Source organism: Gopherus evgoodei, chromosome 5 (assembly GCF_007399415.2).
Source record: "Gopherus evgoodei ecotype Sinaloan lineage chromosome 5, rGopEvg1_v1.p, whole genome shotgun sequence".
Taxonomy (NCBI): Eukaryota; Metazoa; Chordata; order Testudines; family Testudinidae; genus Gopherus; species Gopherus evgoodei.
The window spans coordinates 98,253,365-98,272,662 of record NC_044326.1 but is presented as its reverse complement, the minus strand read 5'-3'; the positions used below and the strand labels follow the sequence as shown (position 1 = coordinate 98,272,662).

Genomic DNA, 19,298 nt, shown 5'->3' with positions numbered 1-19,298 from the left:
AGCAGCGTTTCTCAAACTGGGGTCTGCGAGGGTACTCCAGGAGGTCCCTGGGTCCTGCTGATCAACTCCTCCCCCTTCCTCCCAATGCCTCCTTCACTCAGGAACAGCTGTTTAGTGGTGTGAAGAAGGTGCGGGGAGGGGGGAGGATCAGGGATGGAGCATGCTAGGGGGAGTAATCAAGTCCAGGGCCATCGGCCCTGCTGATAAACTCCTCCCCCTCCTCCCAACGCCTCTGCACACCAGGGAATAGCTGTTCAGTGACATGAAGGAGGTGCTGGGAGGGAGGGGCAGGCTTGGGGACAGGGTGCTCAGGAGAGGGGGCAGAAAGAGGCAGGGAAGAGGAGAGGCAGGGGTGGGGTGGGGTCTTGGAGGAATAGTGGAGTGGGAGAGGGGGCTGGGGCTGAGCTGGGGATTTGGGGGTCCCCGAACAATTTTAAATCAAAATGGGAGTTGTCAGGTTGCTAAAGTTTGAGATCCGCTGCTATATAGCATTTTGCCTTTCCATTGAGCACCACTTGGTCTCACGTGGGTTCAACTTGCACAGCTTCTCTTATTCCAAGAGCTGATTTCTTGTAGGTATTCTATATTTTAGTAGTGGTGTTGGCTGCATCAGTTGAGGATGAGGTATATTATTGAGTGTCATCAGCATACTGTTGACAGCTGAACCCATGGCCTCTCACTGTCTCCCAGGTAGGTATTAAAAAGAAGCAGGGATAGTATGGATCCCTGTAGGACCAAACAGGTGAGGGCCTTCAGAGAGGGTGAACCATCACCACACTCTGAGCTCTTCTGGAGAGGTACAATTGGAACCACTGTAGTGCTGGGCTATCTACTTCTGCTGTGTTATGTAAGAGTGTTAGCAGTTCCTCGTGGTCCAGTTTGTCAAAAGCTGAAGAGAGGTACAGCAGTACTAGCCTAGAAATCTTGAATATGATCATGACCATAGGAGTGCCATCTCTTAGTGTCACCACAGCTGTCTGTGCCGTTGTCTGAAACTGGCTTGTGCGTCATCCAAGGTGTTGGCTTATGTTGCATTGTTGGAGCTTGATTACTACTTTCTCAGTTATTTTGTCTAGAAATGGGAGGTTGAAAATGGGTTGCTAGCTGAGATGTTTTTAGGGTCAAGTGATGGCTTAAGTATCAAATTATTACATTTTTTCAGGAAGTTTGGTAGGTATGCGTCTCTGAAGGAGGCAATGACTTTCCATTAGTAATGGGCATAGTTGCTTTTTGCTGGCTACCACCAGCCAAGGGGGACACTGATCCATTTCGCAGGTTGTGGCTTTAATATATTTCAGGGCTTATTGAGCTTTAGCATGTGTGATAGAGCCAGACTCAGTCAGGAGTGGTGGGGTGGATGTTACAATCTGTTCAGAAGTGAAATTTTCTTTTCCGTTTTTTCCCAATATGTGGTCCATATACATTTGTATTGATCTTATCAGTGAAGTACACTGACAGCTCTTAAAAAATTTTTGATGCATGAGTCTGATATCTGGGCTAGGCAGTCGAGATTGATTAGCTGGTTTACTATATGAAATAGTTCTGCTGGACAGCAGTCTGTTGCATTGATTGCACGGGGTAGAAGGCTTATTTTGCCTCCTTATTGCAGTGGTGTAGTCCTGTAAGAGTTGTTTGTGCTGCTGGTGGGTGGATTCAAAGTGTCTTTTTGTACCATGGGCATTCTAACTTTCTGCTTATGCGTTTCTTCTATAGTGATTAATCTGTGAATCAAGGTGATCTTATTGGTCAAGTTGGGTGAACGCGTGGCTTGAGACAAAGGCGTCACTGGTACTTAACATCAAGTGATGGTTCTGTTGTACTAACTCATCAGCGCCTTGGCCTCCTGGGCTGAGTTGCAAACTTAGAGAGTTCAGGAATCTTCAGGGGTGGACCAGCATTTGGATGCTCACTATCATGGTGGAAAGGAGGGAGGGCTATGATCTTGCCTGGACGGGGTTATGATCATATGGAAAATGGTATGTTGTCTCCAATATACACTTCTAGAATGAAGATAGAATCCAACATATGTCCATTTGCATGTGTGGATCTAGAGCCCACCTGGGAGAATCCCATGGTTTCCATGTAGGCCATGAGATCAAGTACTACTGTATCATGTTCATTGTCTATATGGAAGTTAAGGTCACTGAGGACCAGGAATCTGAGGGATTCCAATACCATGCTGGGCAGTAGCTCCAGAAGTTCCTCCAGGAAGTTGACAGGCTTTCAATCTGGAGTTCTGTAAATCACTAGGAGTCCTAGTTTTCTTTTGTCTTTGTCTCACAGATCATAGGGATGCACTCAAATGTTTTTGTTTGGTAGATGGAATGTCTTTGGCACCTGAGTCTGGAAGAGAACAGAAATTATCTCAATCTCCTCCTTTTTCTGGTGCACTGTAGGGTGTGCCTCAAAATGAGCAGTAGTGTCAAGATATGAAAAATATTTGAACATAAAACATGTTTTGGAATATTCATTTTCTAGAAATCTAAGAAGGCTTGCAGTTAAAATTACTTATACACATACTGGCTGAAGCTGATTAAAAAAGAAACGATTTCTGGAGAAACTTTGAAATTTTCTATTTTACAGGGTTTTAAAGGGGCTTTTTTGTTTTTTTGTGAATGTTTCTGTGTCGAGTTTTTTTAAAATCAAAATTGCATTTGAAATTGAACACTTTCATTTACTGAAAATTGCATCTTACAAACATTTCTGTTTAACATAAATTACATTTTTAGTTAAGAAAAAAAGTTGATGATTTTTGATAATAAAGTTAATTAAAAAATCCCAGCAAGTTTTGAAAAAATGGACCATTTTGAAGATGTCAATAATTTGTAAATAAAACGTCATTTTGAAATAAGGCAATTTTTCCTCAAAACTTTTTTGTAAAAAATGTTGCCCAGCTCTAACAGTAGCATTCTTTCATATTTTGGAGTTACCCATTACAAAGTGCAATGCAGAAACAAGAGTGTTTATCAGTCAGGGGAAGTCTGGTTCAGAACAATCAGAATTTTCACTAAAAAGTCAAACCAAATCCTTTTAGAATCCTAGTAAGCCTTTATTTAAAGGCTTCTTTTGGTGGCAGATCACTCGAGGGGTAAGGCCAAAGCGGACCAATCTACCCTGTTCCTTCAATACCAAATCTGTCCCCTTCCAAATATATCGGTGTTTAACTACACAATATGCCTGCCTAGACATCCCACCACAGACAGTATTTGTATTTGTCCTGTGGGAAAAATACACTCATATATTCATAATATGATTATCACATTATTGAGACAGTCTTTCCGTCCTCACAACTCTGCGATGCCTGAAACATCTTAAAGATGAATAAAAGAATAATTTAGAGGACATGTGGTTTACCTGTGAAGACTGAGACTATCCCACAGATATAATCACAGGCAGTAGCTTTATGGTATTCACCTTGGTGTTATGCTGACAGTTTTCCCCTTATTTCCAGGATAGTCACTTAAGCTCTCCTAGTCAATACTTAGCATTCCGCTTGCAGGGGCATATTCCAGATTCATGCAGAGGTTGTTTTTTTTCTTTTCCCAAGTACAAACTTTCTTAATTCTTGGAATTGTTTGGTTTTGTGTTTTTGTTTTTGTTTTTGTTTTTTTTTTTTGCAGTTGTTCAATCCTTTTTTCTGAATAGTGAGACTAAAGACTATCTCGAAGTGGAACTTTGCCCGTAAGTTTTGATTTGTAATACTGATGATGCGTTGTTGTTTCTCCTCTAAATCCTTGTACTTTGTAACCTTTATGTTCAGAGGTATTGCTGGTATATAGTTTCAGGCATTAATTATTTTTTAATGAAACAGTTTATATACGGGTGTAACATGACCGGGAGAACTGGAGGCCTGAGTGTGAGTGAGGGGAATATGGAGGTGCTGCACTTGGAGAAGAACAGTCAGCGGCTGGATGAACATAAGATGACAAGTCAGGCCTGGTGCTTCAGTCAGGCCTTGCAAGTGGGTAGGGAAAGCTAGCTTGAACAGTTAAAACTTGATTGCAGTTTTATACCCTCCTTGACAACTCTGTTTGAAGTACATTGCTGCCCCAGCAGTTACACATATCTTACAGTGCATATCTTGTGGACCTCAACAACATTTGAGGTTGTAATTTGTTTGCAACCTTGGATCTTGTAAAAGGACTCCCCAGCTGCACTTCCAACATCACTTCTGCTCTTACTAACACAGATAAAGAACAGAGAAAACTTTACACAGGCAGCAGTTTGGCCATAGTATGAATAAATGTGGAAAGACTTCCCTCCCCACTCTCACTGTTTTATGCTGCAGAGGATTCAAGTAGCTTTTTGCCTTAAATTAGACATACAAAGAATGCTAATTATACAGGAAAAGCTCCAGTCCATAGGTAATGAGAAATTATTGAAAAGGAAATGCTGAAATGCAGTGATATAAAAAGGAGTTAAAATATCTTAATGTTTTCCAGAGTTTGGTAGCTAAAGCTGGTCTGGAAGTCTTTGGCAATTTTTTTTATTAGAAAATGCCAGTTCATTGAAACACGAACTTTTTTCACACCATATTGGGTAGGATGAGAGTTTCTCAGGTCCAGGATGTGGGGAGGGGAGAGAGAGAGATCCCAAAACAGCCCAATGGTTAGGGAACATATCTAGCCTCTAACCACTTGGAGAATCTAGGGCCTCTCTGTCTCAGCAAAAAATAAGCCTTGGTTTTGCTCTGCATCAGAATGGAACCAAATGTCAAAACCTCAAAATTTTTCACAAAATGAAATCCTTGTTTTCCGGCAAGTTCTAGTGACAGCTATTTTATTACATTTTTCTCATCTATGGCCCCAGAGATCTTTGGATTCTCTTGCCCCCATAACCTATAAACCCGAGAGATAAAAGACTCAGAATGTTAGTTCATCCATGAAAGCGCTTGGCTTGTCACTCAAAGATTATGTTTATTAATTAGAACAATTGTCTGCTCTATTTGCACTTAATGGAACATATCCTGCATTCTTTCCCATGTATGGAAAACTGCTGCTGAGTCACAGCAAATGTATAATCACTCATTTTTTAAATTTAAAAAATGTGAAGATTCATATAAACTATTAAACGTACTGCTCTTGAAATTAGGCATTTATATACACTACTTACTGACGGGTTTATTTAGAACTCTTACTGCTTGTGGCTTTGCAGCCAGCTGTAATCTGACTAATTAAATTCTGGTCAGAAATGTGGAGTTCTTTATTAAAAGAAAAATGAGAGATTATGTGCAATATTTAATTGTTTGTTACCAGAAAAAATAATGGTAGTCATCTAGTACTACCTGTTTCTTGGGGGGCACTGCTTACGGTTGTGATGTATCGTAGTACATGCCATGTTACAAATTAAAATAATGAATAGGGAATGGAGAGATTACCACATTAGAAGTCAGGCAAGAGACTCAGATGTTATCAGAAGCCACCAGATAGATACTTAGGCAGCTCATAATTGCATCTCGACCCTGAGGATGCTGTGTATCATGGTGATCTCGACCTAGTTAACTTTCAGCAACAAGAGTAGGTCAAGGACCATGTGTTCTTATGTGTTTGGGGGGGGGGGGGGGGGGTTGGATTTTTCTTTTCTTTTTTTTTTTTTTTTTTTTTTGCAGGTTCAATTGATCAGTCATAATTCTGCAAATTTTGGGCCTGATTCTATGAGTTGCTGAGTACGTTCTGCAGGTTGCCAAGCACCCTCAAATTTCATGGGGCTCTCTCGGGTGAATTGAGGGTGCTCAGTGTCTCCCGGATTCAGAGCCCATTATTGTAAATGAAATACTGCAAATATTATATCACATCCATAGAGGCACAGCATTTTAAAAAGCATACAATATGCTGCAAGTTGTCACCACATCTGGATCAAGCTGTATTATTAACTATGGGTCTCTAAGCAACTAACTAGAACATATTAATTAAAATATATATAATTATTGGAAGATCAAGCAATCATACCTTCTTCATCTTTATGGAGAAGGGGAAGTTTGTTTACTGAGTTTGTAAACAGAGGTATGAGTAAATGGAAGTTATTTATTTAACACTGACAAATGATAAAGATACATCTCCCTTTATGTGAAATAAGATGTTACATTGATCGTGGGCTGGTAGGATGCTGAAATCTCTCTATCTTTGTGGCACTTGTTTATAGAATTCATCACAGATTATTTACAATGTGATGAACGTTATTAAAATGAATCCAAGCAGCTGGTCTTTAAATTGATTTTCCTGTGTAGTAATTAACTTCTGATGTAGCAAAAAAGTTAGATGATGAAGTTTTGATTTATTCTCTGTGTCTAGACATAACTTAAATTCGGGTACCATTTTAATTTGAACTGATCACTGTTGTAATCTATTCTAATGGGGATAAAATAGACCACTACCTTTAAAGTGTGTGAATGCATATGCTTGTCACTTCCATTACCAGTGGGAATTAGGATAGATCAGTCAGCTTGACTGGAGTCTTCAGGGAACAAGCTTCTGATTAGTTGAAGATGAGATTAGATGTTAAATTAAATTCTTCAATATTTTACAAGGGAGGAATCTGAGCTAGTTATGGAATTTGTTTTGACATTATAATTGAAATTCTTTTTTTTTTTCCTCATGTTTGTCTTTGGCTAGGCATGGACAACATCTTGTATTATTGCTCTCTGGAGGAAACTGTTTTGAAATGAGTAATATTCCACAGAAACATTTTATGATAAAATGCAAACCAAACGCAGCTTTTTTTTTTTTTTTTTTTTAGTACTTGTTATAGTGTCTTCCCTTGTACTCAGTTGCTTGTAATATCTCTTCAGAAAATAAGGTATCTTTCAGCACTAATTTTGCTGTTTTTCTACTTGGCAATATTATTATTTTTGATCTTTCTGTCTTAAGGAGCACAAATGAATGGGGGTCTTATATTTATTACTGTATTTGTGCTCTGATCTCAATAATGTCAAAAAAGTTCCAGGGACAGGGATTTTAGGGCTTGATTCTGCAAGGTACTTCCTGCATGGTGCCATCTCTCCTCAGCTCTCAATGATGTATCTTACAGAAGGGACTCAGCACCTTACAGGGCAGGAATTAGTTTGTGTTCCCTGTGCAGGCTGGTTTTATAGCTTAGAACAAAGATTCTCAAACTTATTTCCCAGAATGGACCATATATTATTAGTAAGGCTAAGATTTTTGTCATGATTATTTTTAGTAAAAGTCGTGGACAGGTCCCAGGCAACAAACACAACTTCACGGAACCTGTGACCTGTCCCTGACTTTTACTAAAAATAACCGTACAAGCTGTGTGGCAGAGATGCACAGCCCCTACTGCGACCCATGCCACATGGCCCCGGTTGTGGCCCTATTGCAACTGTTGCGGCAGGAGCTGCCCCCATAATGGGGCAGGAGTGCACAGTCCCAGCTGCAGTCCCAATGGTGGGGTTATGTGGGGAGCATAGCCCCAGCTCCAGCCCTGGCTTCAGTTGCAGACAGCTAAAGCTGTCGAAGTCACGGAGGTCCAGTAAAGTCATGGAATCCATGACTGCCATGACCTCTGTGACTAAATCATAGCCTTAATTATTAGTGAATGTGTTTTGTGGACTATCCTTCACTCTCTTCCTTTCCAATTCATAATCTTTAAACTACAGCTATTATCTATGTAGCAAGTTTCGTTAGAGAAGTATTTAATGCATTTTTAGTTCTCTCAAATGCACTATAATATTTGGAAACAAGCAGGAGATCCAACAGCAAGTGAGCAGCCAGCTTTCCACAGACTACCAGTAAGTGTTCTGTAGCTTACAGATTGGAAACCTCTGGCACAGAACATAAAATATTATGAACTAAATGCTCAAAACTAGGTGCCTAGGTTGTTCTTGCAGAAATAGGCACACATGAGTGAAGATAGGTAAATTATGTAAATCTTCACTGTTTGCAACTATGTGAAAAAGTGAGGTCCAGATCATGACTCTATCTGTGCATTCACACGAGGGAACAAATGGGCCTACGAAAACCCTTGATTCACCTGTACTTGCTGCTCATAGTTTGAAGGAGAGAGCAACTACCACCAAGATGCTATACCTCTTCCTGTGCGGGGGAGTGGAGAATTGGTTAGCAGGGTCTGGGAATGGGCAGAGTCTTGGTTCTGCCCCCTCAATGTGTTGGCTGGCAAAGCTGAGATGGCACACAGGGGAAAGTGAGCTGCTCCAGAAAAAGGCATATGGTGCAGTTTACTTCTCTGCTAGAGCAAGAGGGAAGCAAGGAAAAGAACTAAAATATTCCTAAAGCAGATTATTAAGGGCAGATTTTAAGATTGTCTACCCCTGAATATTGATGGTTTTCCTCTAAATGTTTGCAGTGGAAAAATCTGTAAAGGTGATCCCAAAAAGAAAAGAGAAATTGAGTTTGTTCCTTTTTAAAAATCTTTATAGTGTATAGAGAAGACCTAAAAGTGTTGCTTTATTTTTAATGTTTTTCCTGCCGTTTAACGTTAGAAATATTAAAGTCTAACCTTCTCTAGTGTTAAGAAAGTAGGAAAACAGGAGCTGCTATACTTGTTCTGACCAATAGTCCTTCTAGTTAGACCCTGAGCGTGTGGGCAAGACCCACCAACCAGACACGGGGAAAATAATTCTCTGTAGTAACTCAGAGGCCTCCTCATCTAGTGTCCATTATCATCTTCATAATTCATAGATTATCAGGGTTGGAAGGGACCTCAGGAGGTCATCTAGTCCAACTCCCTGCTCAAAGCAGGCCCAATCCCAACTGATTTTTGCTCCAACTCCCTAAATGGCCCCCTCAAGTACTGAACTCACAAAACCCTGGGTTTAGCAGGCCAATGCTCAAACCGTGGAGCTCTTCCTCCCCCACAAATAGATATATGGAAATATGTTGGAGATATTTGCTGTTAGCAGTCATAGATTAGCTACATGCCATTGTAAGCAGTCTAATTGTACTATTCCCTCCATAAACTTATCAAACTGAGTCTTTAAGCCAGTTAGGTTTTTTGTCCACACTGTTCCCCATGGAAGGGTGTTACAGAACTTCACTCCTCTGGATGGTTAGAAACCTTCACCTAATTTCAAGCCTAAACTTGTTGATGGGCAGTTTATATTCCCTCAGCCTTCTTTTGGTTAGGATAAACAAGCCAAGCTCTTTGAGTCTCCTCTCATAAGGTAGGTTTTCCATTCCTCTGATCATCCTAGTAGCCCTTCTCTGCACCTGTTCCAGTTTGAAGTCAGCTTTCCTAAACGTGGGAGACCAGAATTGCACACAATATTCCAGAAGAGGTCTCAACAGTGCCTTGTATAATGGTACTAACACTTCCCTATCTCTGCTGGAAATACCTTGCCTGATGCATCCTAGGACTGCATTAGCCTTTTTCACAGCCACATCACATTTGCAGCTCATAGTCATTCTGTGATCAACCAGTACACCCTGATCTTTCCACTCCACTGTCAAGTCCAACTGATAGATTGCCATCTTATAGCAAAAATTCTTGTTGTTAGTTCCTAAGTGCATGACCTTGCACTTTGCACTATTAAATTTAATCTCTTTCAGTCTTCTTAATTTCGAAGAAATGTTGTTGGTAAACTTGTGGGGTAACACAAAGTGTATTAGGAAGTCCCTTAGCCGTTAGATGAATTGACAGGTGTGCTGAATCTCTTTTTTTCAGAGACTTGTTTCACAGTTGATATAGGATGGTTGAGTTAATGAATAGGAACAAAATACAAATTGTTTTTAACAACCTGAATAAAGACCTCTTCCCATCCCAGTTAATCAAGTTTACTGAGATATCACAATAATGGATTCAGTGCAAAAGGGAGATTAGACAAATAGATGGATAAGATACATGCTCCAATGTGTGAAGACTTTCAGCTTCTTTATGAAATATAAAGAAAATGATACAAAGCCATATCTTTCCATTGCAGATCATCTTTAAAGGAGATTTGGACACTTTATTTAGGTGCTTATATGGGAGCTGAACACTTTTGTAAATCTGGCTCTCATAGACTAGTCTTGATGGGTTCATTTCAGAAAGGACCACTGTAATATTTCCAGACTTCCTTAAACTCAGGAAATGAATATTGTATAGGGACCTGATGTTCATATTCTACATTATATTTTAATTTATTTTTTACTACTTTGTGGGAGATGAAAAAGAAATACAATAAAACAATTTTTAAAATATGTTTAAAAAAGGAAAAATCCCTAAGGCTCTTTTCTGAAAATGAAAACATTTAAAAAATGACTATAAAATATGTGTTCTCACTGTACAGGATTTTTTTACAATGAGAATAAAATAAGTTTATTTCTCAATATGAGTCCTAGGATGACACAAAATGGTGTTCATTTTATTCTTGTTGCTCACTTTGCCAACTATTTCACTTCATGGTAGGTCTCTGTCTGAGGAATACTAGCCTCAAGATTAAATACAGGTCATTTGTTTTTAAAAATGATTTTAAAAAATACATTGAGAATAATCATGGTGAAACAATTTCTGTAATATCTTTTAAAAATTAATGGATTTCCACTTTTTTTTTTTTTTTTACTGACAGGTTTGCAAATTGCAATCATTGCTCTCTTTATCCTTTTCATTGTTTTTTTTCTTGGTCATAATCAGGGACAATAAATTTCACTTTATCATTTGTGTTATTCCTGTAATATAAATCATAGGAATAGTACAGTTTATTTGAGTAATACATGTATGCCTGCTAATCAGTTGTAAATTGGTTCCATGGATGTAACCATCAAATTTAATAATAAAAAAAATTCACCACTAGACACGTTCTTACACAAAATTTTGGTTACAGCATGTAAGTGACTGATGCCACTTTAGACCTTTTTATTTATTTTTATTAATATTTAAATACTGAGCAGTCTAATATCCCTTGAAATCCTTGTCTAGATTGCACAGATACTTTTACTGTTGGCTCACAGTGTCAGTTAACTGAACACTGCACTTCAGGCTTCTGTTGAGTTGAACAGGATTTCTGTCTTTCATGAAATCTTTGGCAGATGGATTTTGTAAGGTCCGTACACTGTAGTAATGATGTTTGATTTAGCACGAAGCTCTGTACCTTTGTGAGAATTCATCAGAAAATGTTCACCTCTTGTATTGACAAAGGATTTTTAAGATGAGTAAAGCGCAATTTTAAAAAGCGTTCTTGTAGTTAAAGTCCCAGTCCTGCTCTTGTTGAAATAAATGGCAAAACTCCCGGAACTTGCTCCTGGGGGATGAAATATTGCTAATATTTAAGCAATGATGGCTGAGTGAGGGGCCTTAACATTCATGTTGCCCCTTGTCTCCTGCAACTGGTGTTTCACTTCCAGGAAATGGCCGACCCAGAGATTGCTATTGTAAAAAGGGACTCCTTCAACATAAAAATCACACTTATGTTGTTACAGACCTGTTACAGGTATTGTAACACCTAAGATTACTATAACTGAGGCTAAAGAGAGGGAGAGAGACTGTTTTCTTTTTGTTCTATGGGATTGTTTATTTAGTACATAATTGACCTGTATAATCAGTTTCATTGTTTCCCCCGTAGAGTCAGTTCATCAGATCATCCAGTTATGTTTGGGTCTTTCACAGGGTAACAGGGGAGAGAAAAATTTCAAAACCAAGTGTGAATTTTAAAACCATAAACACTGACTGTAGGCCTCAGGTGTTGTATGTGAAACTACATTTAACTAATGTTCAATTTGATATTGTTCATTTACTTATGAACATTTAAAATTGTGTGTGTGTGTGTGGGGGGGGGGAAATAAAGAAATTACTTTTTCATGTTTTGAAAAATTAAACTTAACAGAATATTGCTATGTTTATAGTCTCCTGTTTACAATACTAGTCTTTTCCCAGCAGTGAGAAACAAATTATTTTTGATTTTAGGAACAGGTGGTTCTGTATGTTTGAAGAGGAAAAGACACTGGGCTTGAGATTCCTCTTAGATACAATGGCATATATCAGAAGTAACTCCACTGAAGTCAAGGGAGTTACATCAGTGCAAGACTAATCAGATTATGGCCTATTTATTCTTCCTCACGTCACTTCATCTTAAAGTACAAGATGAACACCCAAAGACAGAACATAATTTGACTTAATTTCCTGATCTGTAAAGACTAGTCCAATAAACAAAAGAATAGTATTGCATTCTTTACAGTCCATTAGTTTGCAATATACAATGACATGTATAGAAATCTGGACTGCATAGTAGCAAACTTGAAACATATTTCTTTTTCAAATACCAATGTCAGGTTGATTTTAAAATCCACTATAATCGTGGAATCATAGTTCAATTTCTGTGCAGTGCAGGCATACCAGGAAATGATGCAGTGGAAATATACAGTTATGATTATTTTTCAACACAGTTGAGTATATTTTTTGTTTTCATTGACTCGGCTGAGTCGGTTGTAATTGAGGATAATATATTCTGAAAAATCTGTTTTACTGACATAAATTACTTCAGCACATCAAAATATCTTGACCTTTTGTTATTGTGTTCTTTTAAGGAATCAATGCAGGGATTCATTCTCTCTGCATCTGAGTCAGTGACCACATGAATAAGCATGGCTAGTTCCACTATATCAGTCATAACAATAGATTTCTCAATTGCCAATGAATAATACCCACAAATGTTAAGATTCACAGAAAAGCGAGAAAACAAATTCTCATAGAGCCTAGTGTAGTTCAGTGTAAATGAAAAATACTCCCAAGAAACCTGTTTTAAGGCAATGTTAAGCAGAGAATATTGCACATACAAAGGACAGGAAATTTCAGAGCAACATTTTTCACATATGTATATTATATTAGCATCTTTTTTTACATGGTCACACAATTTATAGTTAAGAGTATGGCTGACTTAATTTCTCAGCAGCCCTCTTTGCCACCCACCCTTCTGTATGCGCTTCAAGGCTTTTCCTGCAGTTACTTCCCAATGGGTCTTTATTTTGCCAAGAATGTGATAGTTCTCTACTCCTTTAGCAGCTAAACCCAGATTCTACACTGACTGCCAATTTATAGGCTTTCTGTCCACTAAATTCCATTATTCTTGTGTTGTGGACATGGCTCAAGGGGCAAGGTATAGGGAAAGGTGTAGTACCCGAAAGACCTAGCAATGACACAGCCATGGGAAGTAGTGAAAAGGTTTGCCAGAAACTGGGAATGAGCGACAAGGGATGAATCACTTGATGATTATCAGCTCTGTTCATTCCCTCTGGGGCACCGGTCATTGGCTACTGTCAGAAGACAGGATACTGGGCTAAATGGACCTCTGGTCTGACCTGGTACAGCCGTTCTTATGGCTGCATGGCTGTGGGTCTTCAAATTGTACATGGCGGCTAGAGTAATTTTTCAACAGTACCTCTGATTGCTGCTACGGTCACCAGAAAAAATCAGGGCAGCCAATTATAGGGTTAATGGGAATATATAGAAATTACACTAAAAACCTACAGAATTAAGTAGAGAATGACATCCTTTCTATAGGCTCTTGAAATATCTCATATAAGTTTACAGGAGAACATAATTTTCTATTGTATTCTGTAAAGTGGTCAAAAATTTATAGCTTTCTGTAGAAATTATTGAACATTTCAAAAAGAATAAGTAAAACTCTGATGCATAAAGTGTTGAATATTGAAAGCCATTCAAGTGATTAATCCTCAAGTCAAGGATTCTCCTGATTTTTTTAAACCTAGTTATTTTAGAAACTGAACTGAAGACTTCAACATCTAAAAGAAGTAGGCCTGCCTGTTGAGTTGAAGGAGAATTTGCTTTAGTTGTAATTAATAGACTTACTTATAATCTTTAAGCAATAATTAGGAAGACGATATACCGTGTTCCACAAACTCTTTTTTCTTAAATTTCATCCAACTGCAACTACAGTCACTGTTCTCCTTAGCTTTTAAAGATTTCAGCTCAAATTTGAATGGGAGCTAGCCTTAAGTTCACTCTGTACCTTTACATAATAAGAGTGAGTATAACCCTGGTTTAGCAAGCAGCTAGCTACTGTCTCTTGAATGGTGACAGTCTGTGCCTTACATAATGTGTAAATCCAAGAATACATGCACTCATGCACAAATGTGTTACCACTTTATTAGACCATTGTACAGATGATGAGTAGAAAAGTTGAGAGTAGTATTTTTCCAGAAAGAGTGTTGAGTGCTCTGAAGAGAAGGGCTGCACTCTTTGGAGGGTATGCTATGTAATACCTGAAATACCTAGCAATGACACAGCCATGGGAAGTAGTGAAAAGATTTAAAACCTACAGTATCATTAAAAACAAAAGATAACAGTATCTGTTTCCCACTGAAAAGGGGTTTGTGAACCCGTTTCGCAATAGTTCTCTCTTTAGAACAGATATCCCCAAACTTGGGTCCCTGGAGCACTTACTGGTGGTTTGTGGAATGCTTGCTAGATGTATTGTGCTGGCTTCTTTTCATTTTCAGCTTCCAAATTATATTAAAATATAGCTAAAAATACATTACTTTATTTCTTAATGTTACTTTTTCATGTAAACAATTGCTGTAGTTGTCAGAGACCTGTGTTTATCAAAATGTGAGGGAAGCGTTTTGTGCTATCTCAAATAGGAGGGAATGAGACTAGCAGGGGAACTGGCATGAGCAAGTGGGATTTAGAGGTGAAATGGTACAATTTGTGTTAGAATGTAGTTCACCCTCCCTCTAAAAATGTTTGCTAACCCCTACCTTAGAATATTTTATAGAACCCTATAGAAGTTCTGCATCAGTTTTTATATATACCTCCTTTGCACGGTGGAGTGAAGTGAGACCCTGGGGTCCTGGGAAAACACAGTAGAAGAGACCATGGCAACACTATTCCATTAGAACTATGCAGCCGTGTAACCCAGGTGAGGCAGTACATCTGGGACCCTGGAAATGTTTTGATAGTACATGGACAACTTCACTCACCAAGGGATTCTGCCTCAGTATTAAAATATGAATGCACTTTTTCATCTATCTGCATCCTTCAAGAAATGAAGCTGTGCGATCCTGCAGGGATTGATTATTGAGGATTAAATTAGCAGAATCTGATCCCCTTATCAAAAGCATTACATTCCTTCTGAAGTGCATTATTAACATTACAGTCTGGAGAAAGAAAATAGGTAGTCAATTAAAATGACACCAACTAGTCAATGTCAATTTCTATGACAGAAATTCAGTTGTATTTTGTATTACAACACCTGTACTTGTATCTACTTGTAAAAGTAATACCCAAGAATTCTGTTCCATATGTAATTACATTGTTTGCTGCATGAACATATCTTCAGTTGTTTTTGTTTTTATCATTCTAAATTTACATGTCAAATTCATTACTAGAAGGAGATAAACAATCCATATATTATGGATAAACAATTATGAAATAGTAATTTGATATTTTAATGGAAACACTAACAAATTCAAAGAACAAGGAGTACTTGCGGTACCTTAGAGACCAAAAAAATTATTTGAGCATAAGTTTTTGTGGGCTAAAATCCACTTCATCAGATCAAAATACAGTAGGAAGATATATATACACAGAGGACATGAAACAGTGCGTGTTACCATACTAACTGTAACAAGAGTAATCAGTTAAGGTGGGCTATTATCAGCAGGAGAAAAAAAACTTTTGTAGAGATAATAAGGATCGCCCATTTTCAACAGTTGACAAGAAGGTGTGAGTAACAGTAGGGGAAAAATTAGCGTGGGGAAATAGGTTTTACTTTGTGTAATGACCCATCCACTCCCAGTCTTTATTCAAGCCTAATTTAATGGTGTCCAGTTTGCAAATTAATTCCAATTTTGCAGTTTCTCATTGGAGTCTGTTTTTGAAGTTTTTTTGTTGGAGTATTGCGACTTTGAGGTCTGTAATCGAGTGACCAGGGAGGTTGAAGTGTTCTCCAACTGGTTTTTGAATGTTATAATTCTTGACGTCTGATTTGTGTCCATTTATTCTTTTGTGTAGAGACTGTCCAGTTTGGCCAATATACGTGGCAGGGAGGCATTGCTGGCACATGATGGCATATATCGCATTGCTAGATGTGCAGGTGAACAAGCCTCTGATAGTGTGGCTAGCAGATTCTTAATTCTAATGTCATGTATAAATATTCCTTATCTATATCATTAAAAAACACACTCATGTTTGTCTGAAGGTGCCTTAGTTCAACATATTTAGTGATATTAATTTTATATTTAAATAAAAGGGTGACATTTTGATTTTTTTTTAAATCCTGTGTAAAGAAAGGATTGCTTGATATTTGAAGCAGGCATAAACTGGAACAAATGGAATGGCACAGCACTTATTCCTTGGAGGTATTTCCCACCTGGTGTTGACAAGATGAATTCATATGCCATCCATGGGTCTGGGATTGGAAGAACATATGAGGCACTCTATCCAATACCTAGAGAGGATATTGAACAGGGACAGGGCCTAATTTGTGAGTACAAAATCAGTATCTTATTTATGCTTGTTTTCTCTTTTGTTTGTGACTACTAATACAGCAAATATGAGAAATCCTTCCTACTGCAGTGTAATATGGTGAAATACTTTCAGCGTGACACTGATAGAAATTATGAAACTGCTTTTTGAGTCTTGATCCAAAGCCCATTGAAGTCTGGAAGTGGAAGTCCTTTCATTTACTTTAATAGGGTTTAGATGAAACTCGTAGAGCAGAGGCAGACTGTAGTCTGAAATAATACATTTCAGCTAATGAGAATACGGAATTTCCTATTTAAAAGTATTTTTCATTCACAATTATGAGAAATATATATACTAGAGGATATATACTGTGACATGCAAACAAGCTGTAAAGAGCTGTTGTAGGGCAGCTGCCCCACTCTGATAGGCAGGGGTTACAAGCAGCCAAGCTAGACTGATTGGGGAAGCAGCCACAGGTTTGGTCAGCTCAATTAGGGCCCAGCTGGCCCTGATAAGAAGACTATGGGCTAGGAGCTGAGAGAAGTGTCTCTCCCCAGCTCTGCAGGAGAGGGCCTAGCTGCTGGAGAGCAAGGTACCTGGACTGGAACAGTGCTAGGGAATAGTGCAAGGGAGCTTCAGCCTGGTAACCCCCCAGGCTGCAGGCCTTGGTGAAGGCCTACAAAGGTACTGGGGCTACAGAGGTGCAGCCTGGGAATAGGCAGAGGCAGCTGGTCCTACCCCCTTGCCAGTGATGAGTGGCCATTACAGACTGCAGTCTGCCCCAAGGAAAGGGGGCCAAATGATGACTGGCAGTAGCCACTGTAGCAAGGTGGGTTTAGAGGGTTGGGGGTTCCCTGGAAAGGGAGACCCAGAGTTTGGGGGTACTGCAGGGGCAGAACCCCAAGGTAAAGGGGCACCGGAGTCCAGGAGGGACACAGGGCCTGAGGCAGGCGAGACACTGGTCAGCAGAGGGCACTCCGAGCTGGAATTGAGCTAATTCCCAGGATGACCTGCAGGAGCCACTGCATCGGTGAGTCATCGCTTCTCTACAAGAGCATATTCCACTAGTTTTTCCCCATTCATTAATGGATCCAATTCAGGGTCCCAGTACTAATTTACAAAGCCCTGGTTGAGCAAAGCACCTAAGCAGGTGCTTAATTTTAAGCACAAGAAGTCCCTTTGAAGTCTCCATTGGTGTTTTTGTCCCAGGTAGGTCATGATTGTTTTTTTTAATTGTAGGATGGATTTGCAGCTCTGCTCTGGCTGCTTTGAGCTGTTTTGGATGCAAAGCAGACATAAAGTCATTTGCTCCAGCCTGTGAGGTTTCCCCCTATGCAGAAGAATACGCAGGTGGAATAGAACTACTATACAAGCTCCTACTCCACCCTCTCTCCTGACCCCAGAGCAGGACACAGCCATGCTCTCCCTAAACTTCAGCAATCTTTGCCTGCCAAAAAGGTTCCTTATAGTATCTTTACATTGTAGGTGGGGGGCAATGTTCCAGCTCACCTTTGCAGCAAACCATTCATTTTGAGGTGTATTATTAAAATGGATGTTGTAACTTTTATTTTTTACTTACAAGTTGCTTTTTTTTTTTTTGCCTGTTTCTCACCTATAGCCATCGTCTGGAGTATTTCAAAAGATTCAGTCTGAAGTGGATTATGGGAGAGAACTGGGAGCAACCTGCATCAGACCTGTGGAAATAGCTTAATCAGTGTCTACAATCAAGTAACTCTCTAAATCACAAACACAGTTATTAAAAAACAAAACAAACTCCAGCAAAAAACAACTCCCCCTCCAATTACTTAAAAGTCTGTTTTCAAATTGCTGGAACTAAGTTGTATTCTGTCACAGCTTCAAATTGATGTGGCAATTAAAATAAATAATTTAAGAGACTGTTTCTTTTGATAGTGTTTTGTTTTATATTGATTCTTTTTAACAATTAAATGATAAAAAGGTGATAATGGGTGTTTTAACCATTCTTTCAAGGCATGTTTTATCTTCCTGAAACACCTCTTATAAAGTTAATAGAAACCAATTAAATTATTTTGATCTGTCTACAAAATACAAATGATACTAATATTTGTAAGCTGGACGCTAGCAGACAAGAAAAGAGTGTCTGGCACAGGTAAGTTCTATAGTCACAAAAAACACTTCCTAGTGTGGGTGTGGGAGAGAAGTATCCCTGTCTAGCAGCTGAAGGCTGTCTAATTATAGCCATTATGGAATTTTTCCCTTCTCTGGTTTGAAGTCTGACTTTGCAGATTACCATGTAATATGTTTCAAAGTGACTTTTGGGGGAATACTATTGGGAGAGTTACTAAAACGAGGTATTACCTTTGATAGAGGAATATCAATGTGTCTGGAAAGATTTTTTTTTTAATTAAAGGGACCATGATGCAGACATGTGGTGGTCTCAGAGGATGAAGCTGGAGATCAGCATAAAGACATAAACTAAGGCACTATATCGTACAATATTTACTTTCACCTCTACAAAAATGATTCTATTCTTTTCAGGTTCCCACACCACACAGATTACTCTTTTTGGATTATAAGGAGAGCTTTTGCCCCAAAACAAAATAAGAGGGCAGCACAGTTACTCAACTCTTAGAGGAAGTCTTACAGAAAAGAAAGTACAGGATTTAGACTGTAAAAATTTAGGTCAGATGCTGCCTTTCATTATGTGTTTTGCACAGTGCCCTGCACGATAGCGGGACACTGGCTAGGGCTTATGGGTGCTACTGTAATACAAATAATAAAAACATAACGAAGGAAGTGGAGCTCTCTTGCATGAGTTTTCTCTTTCTAGACAGCTCCATAACTTGCCACTGTGGAGCTGTTCACTTTGGTGCTGGGAAATGTCTGTGGCAAGCCGGCTTTTCCCCTGGAGCCACATAGATCTCAAAAGATCTTAGGTTCTAGAGGCT

At 38.9% G+C, this 19,298-nt stretch overlaps 1 protein-coding gene across 1 annotated transcript in view; it reads left to right on the top strand.

The window, feature by feature from the left end:
* Nucleotides 1-18,259, top strand: part of LOC115652269 (UPF0462 protein C4orf33 homolog) — a 54,372-nt gene extending 36,113 nt beyond the window's left edge. The window contains 4 exon segments of the mRNA XM_030564096.1: nucleotides 6,612-6,660; nucleotides 16,194-16,369; nucleotides 16,372-16,390; nucleotides 17,990-18,259. Coding sequence (XP_030419956.1) covers nucleotides 6,612-6,660; nucleotides 16,194-16,369; nucleotides 16,372-16,390; nucleotides 17,990-18,077 — 332 coding nt within the window. The 3' untranslated portion in view covers nucleotides 18,078-18,259.
* Nucleotides 18,260-19,298: the final 1,039 nt, after the last annotated feature.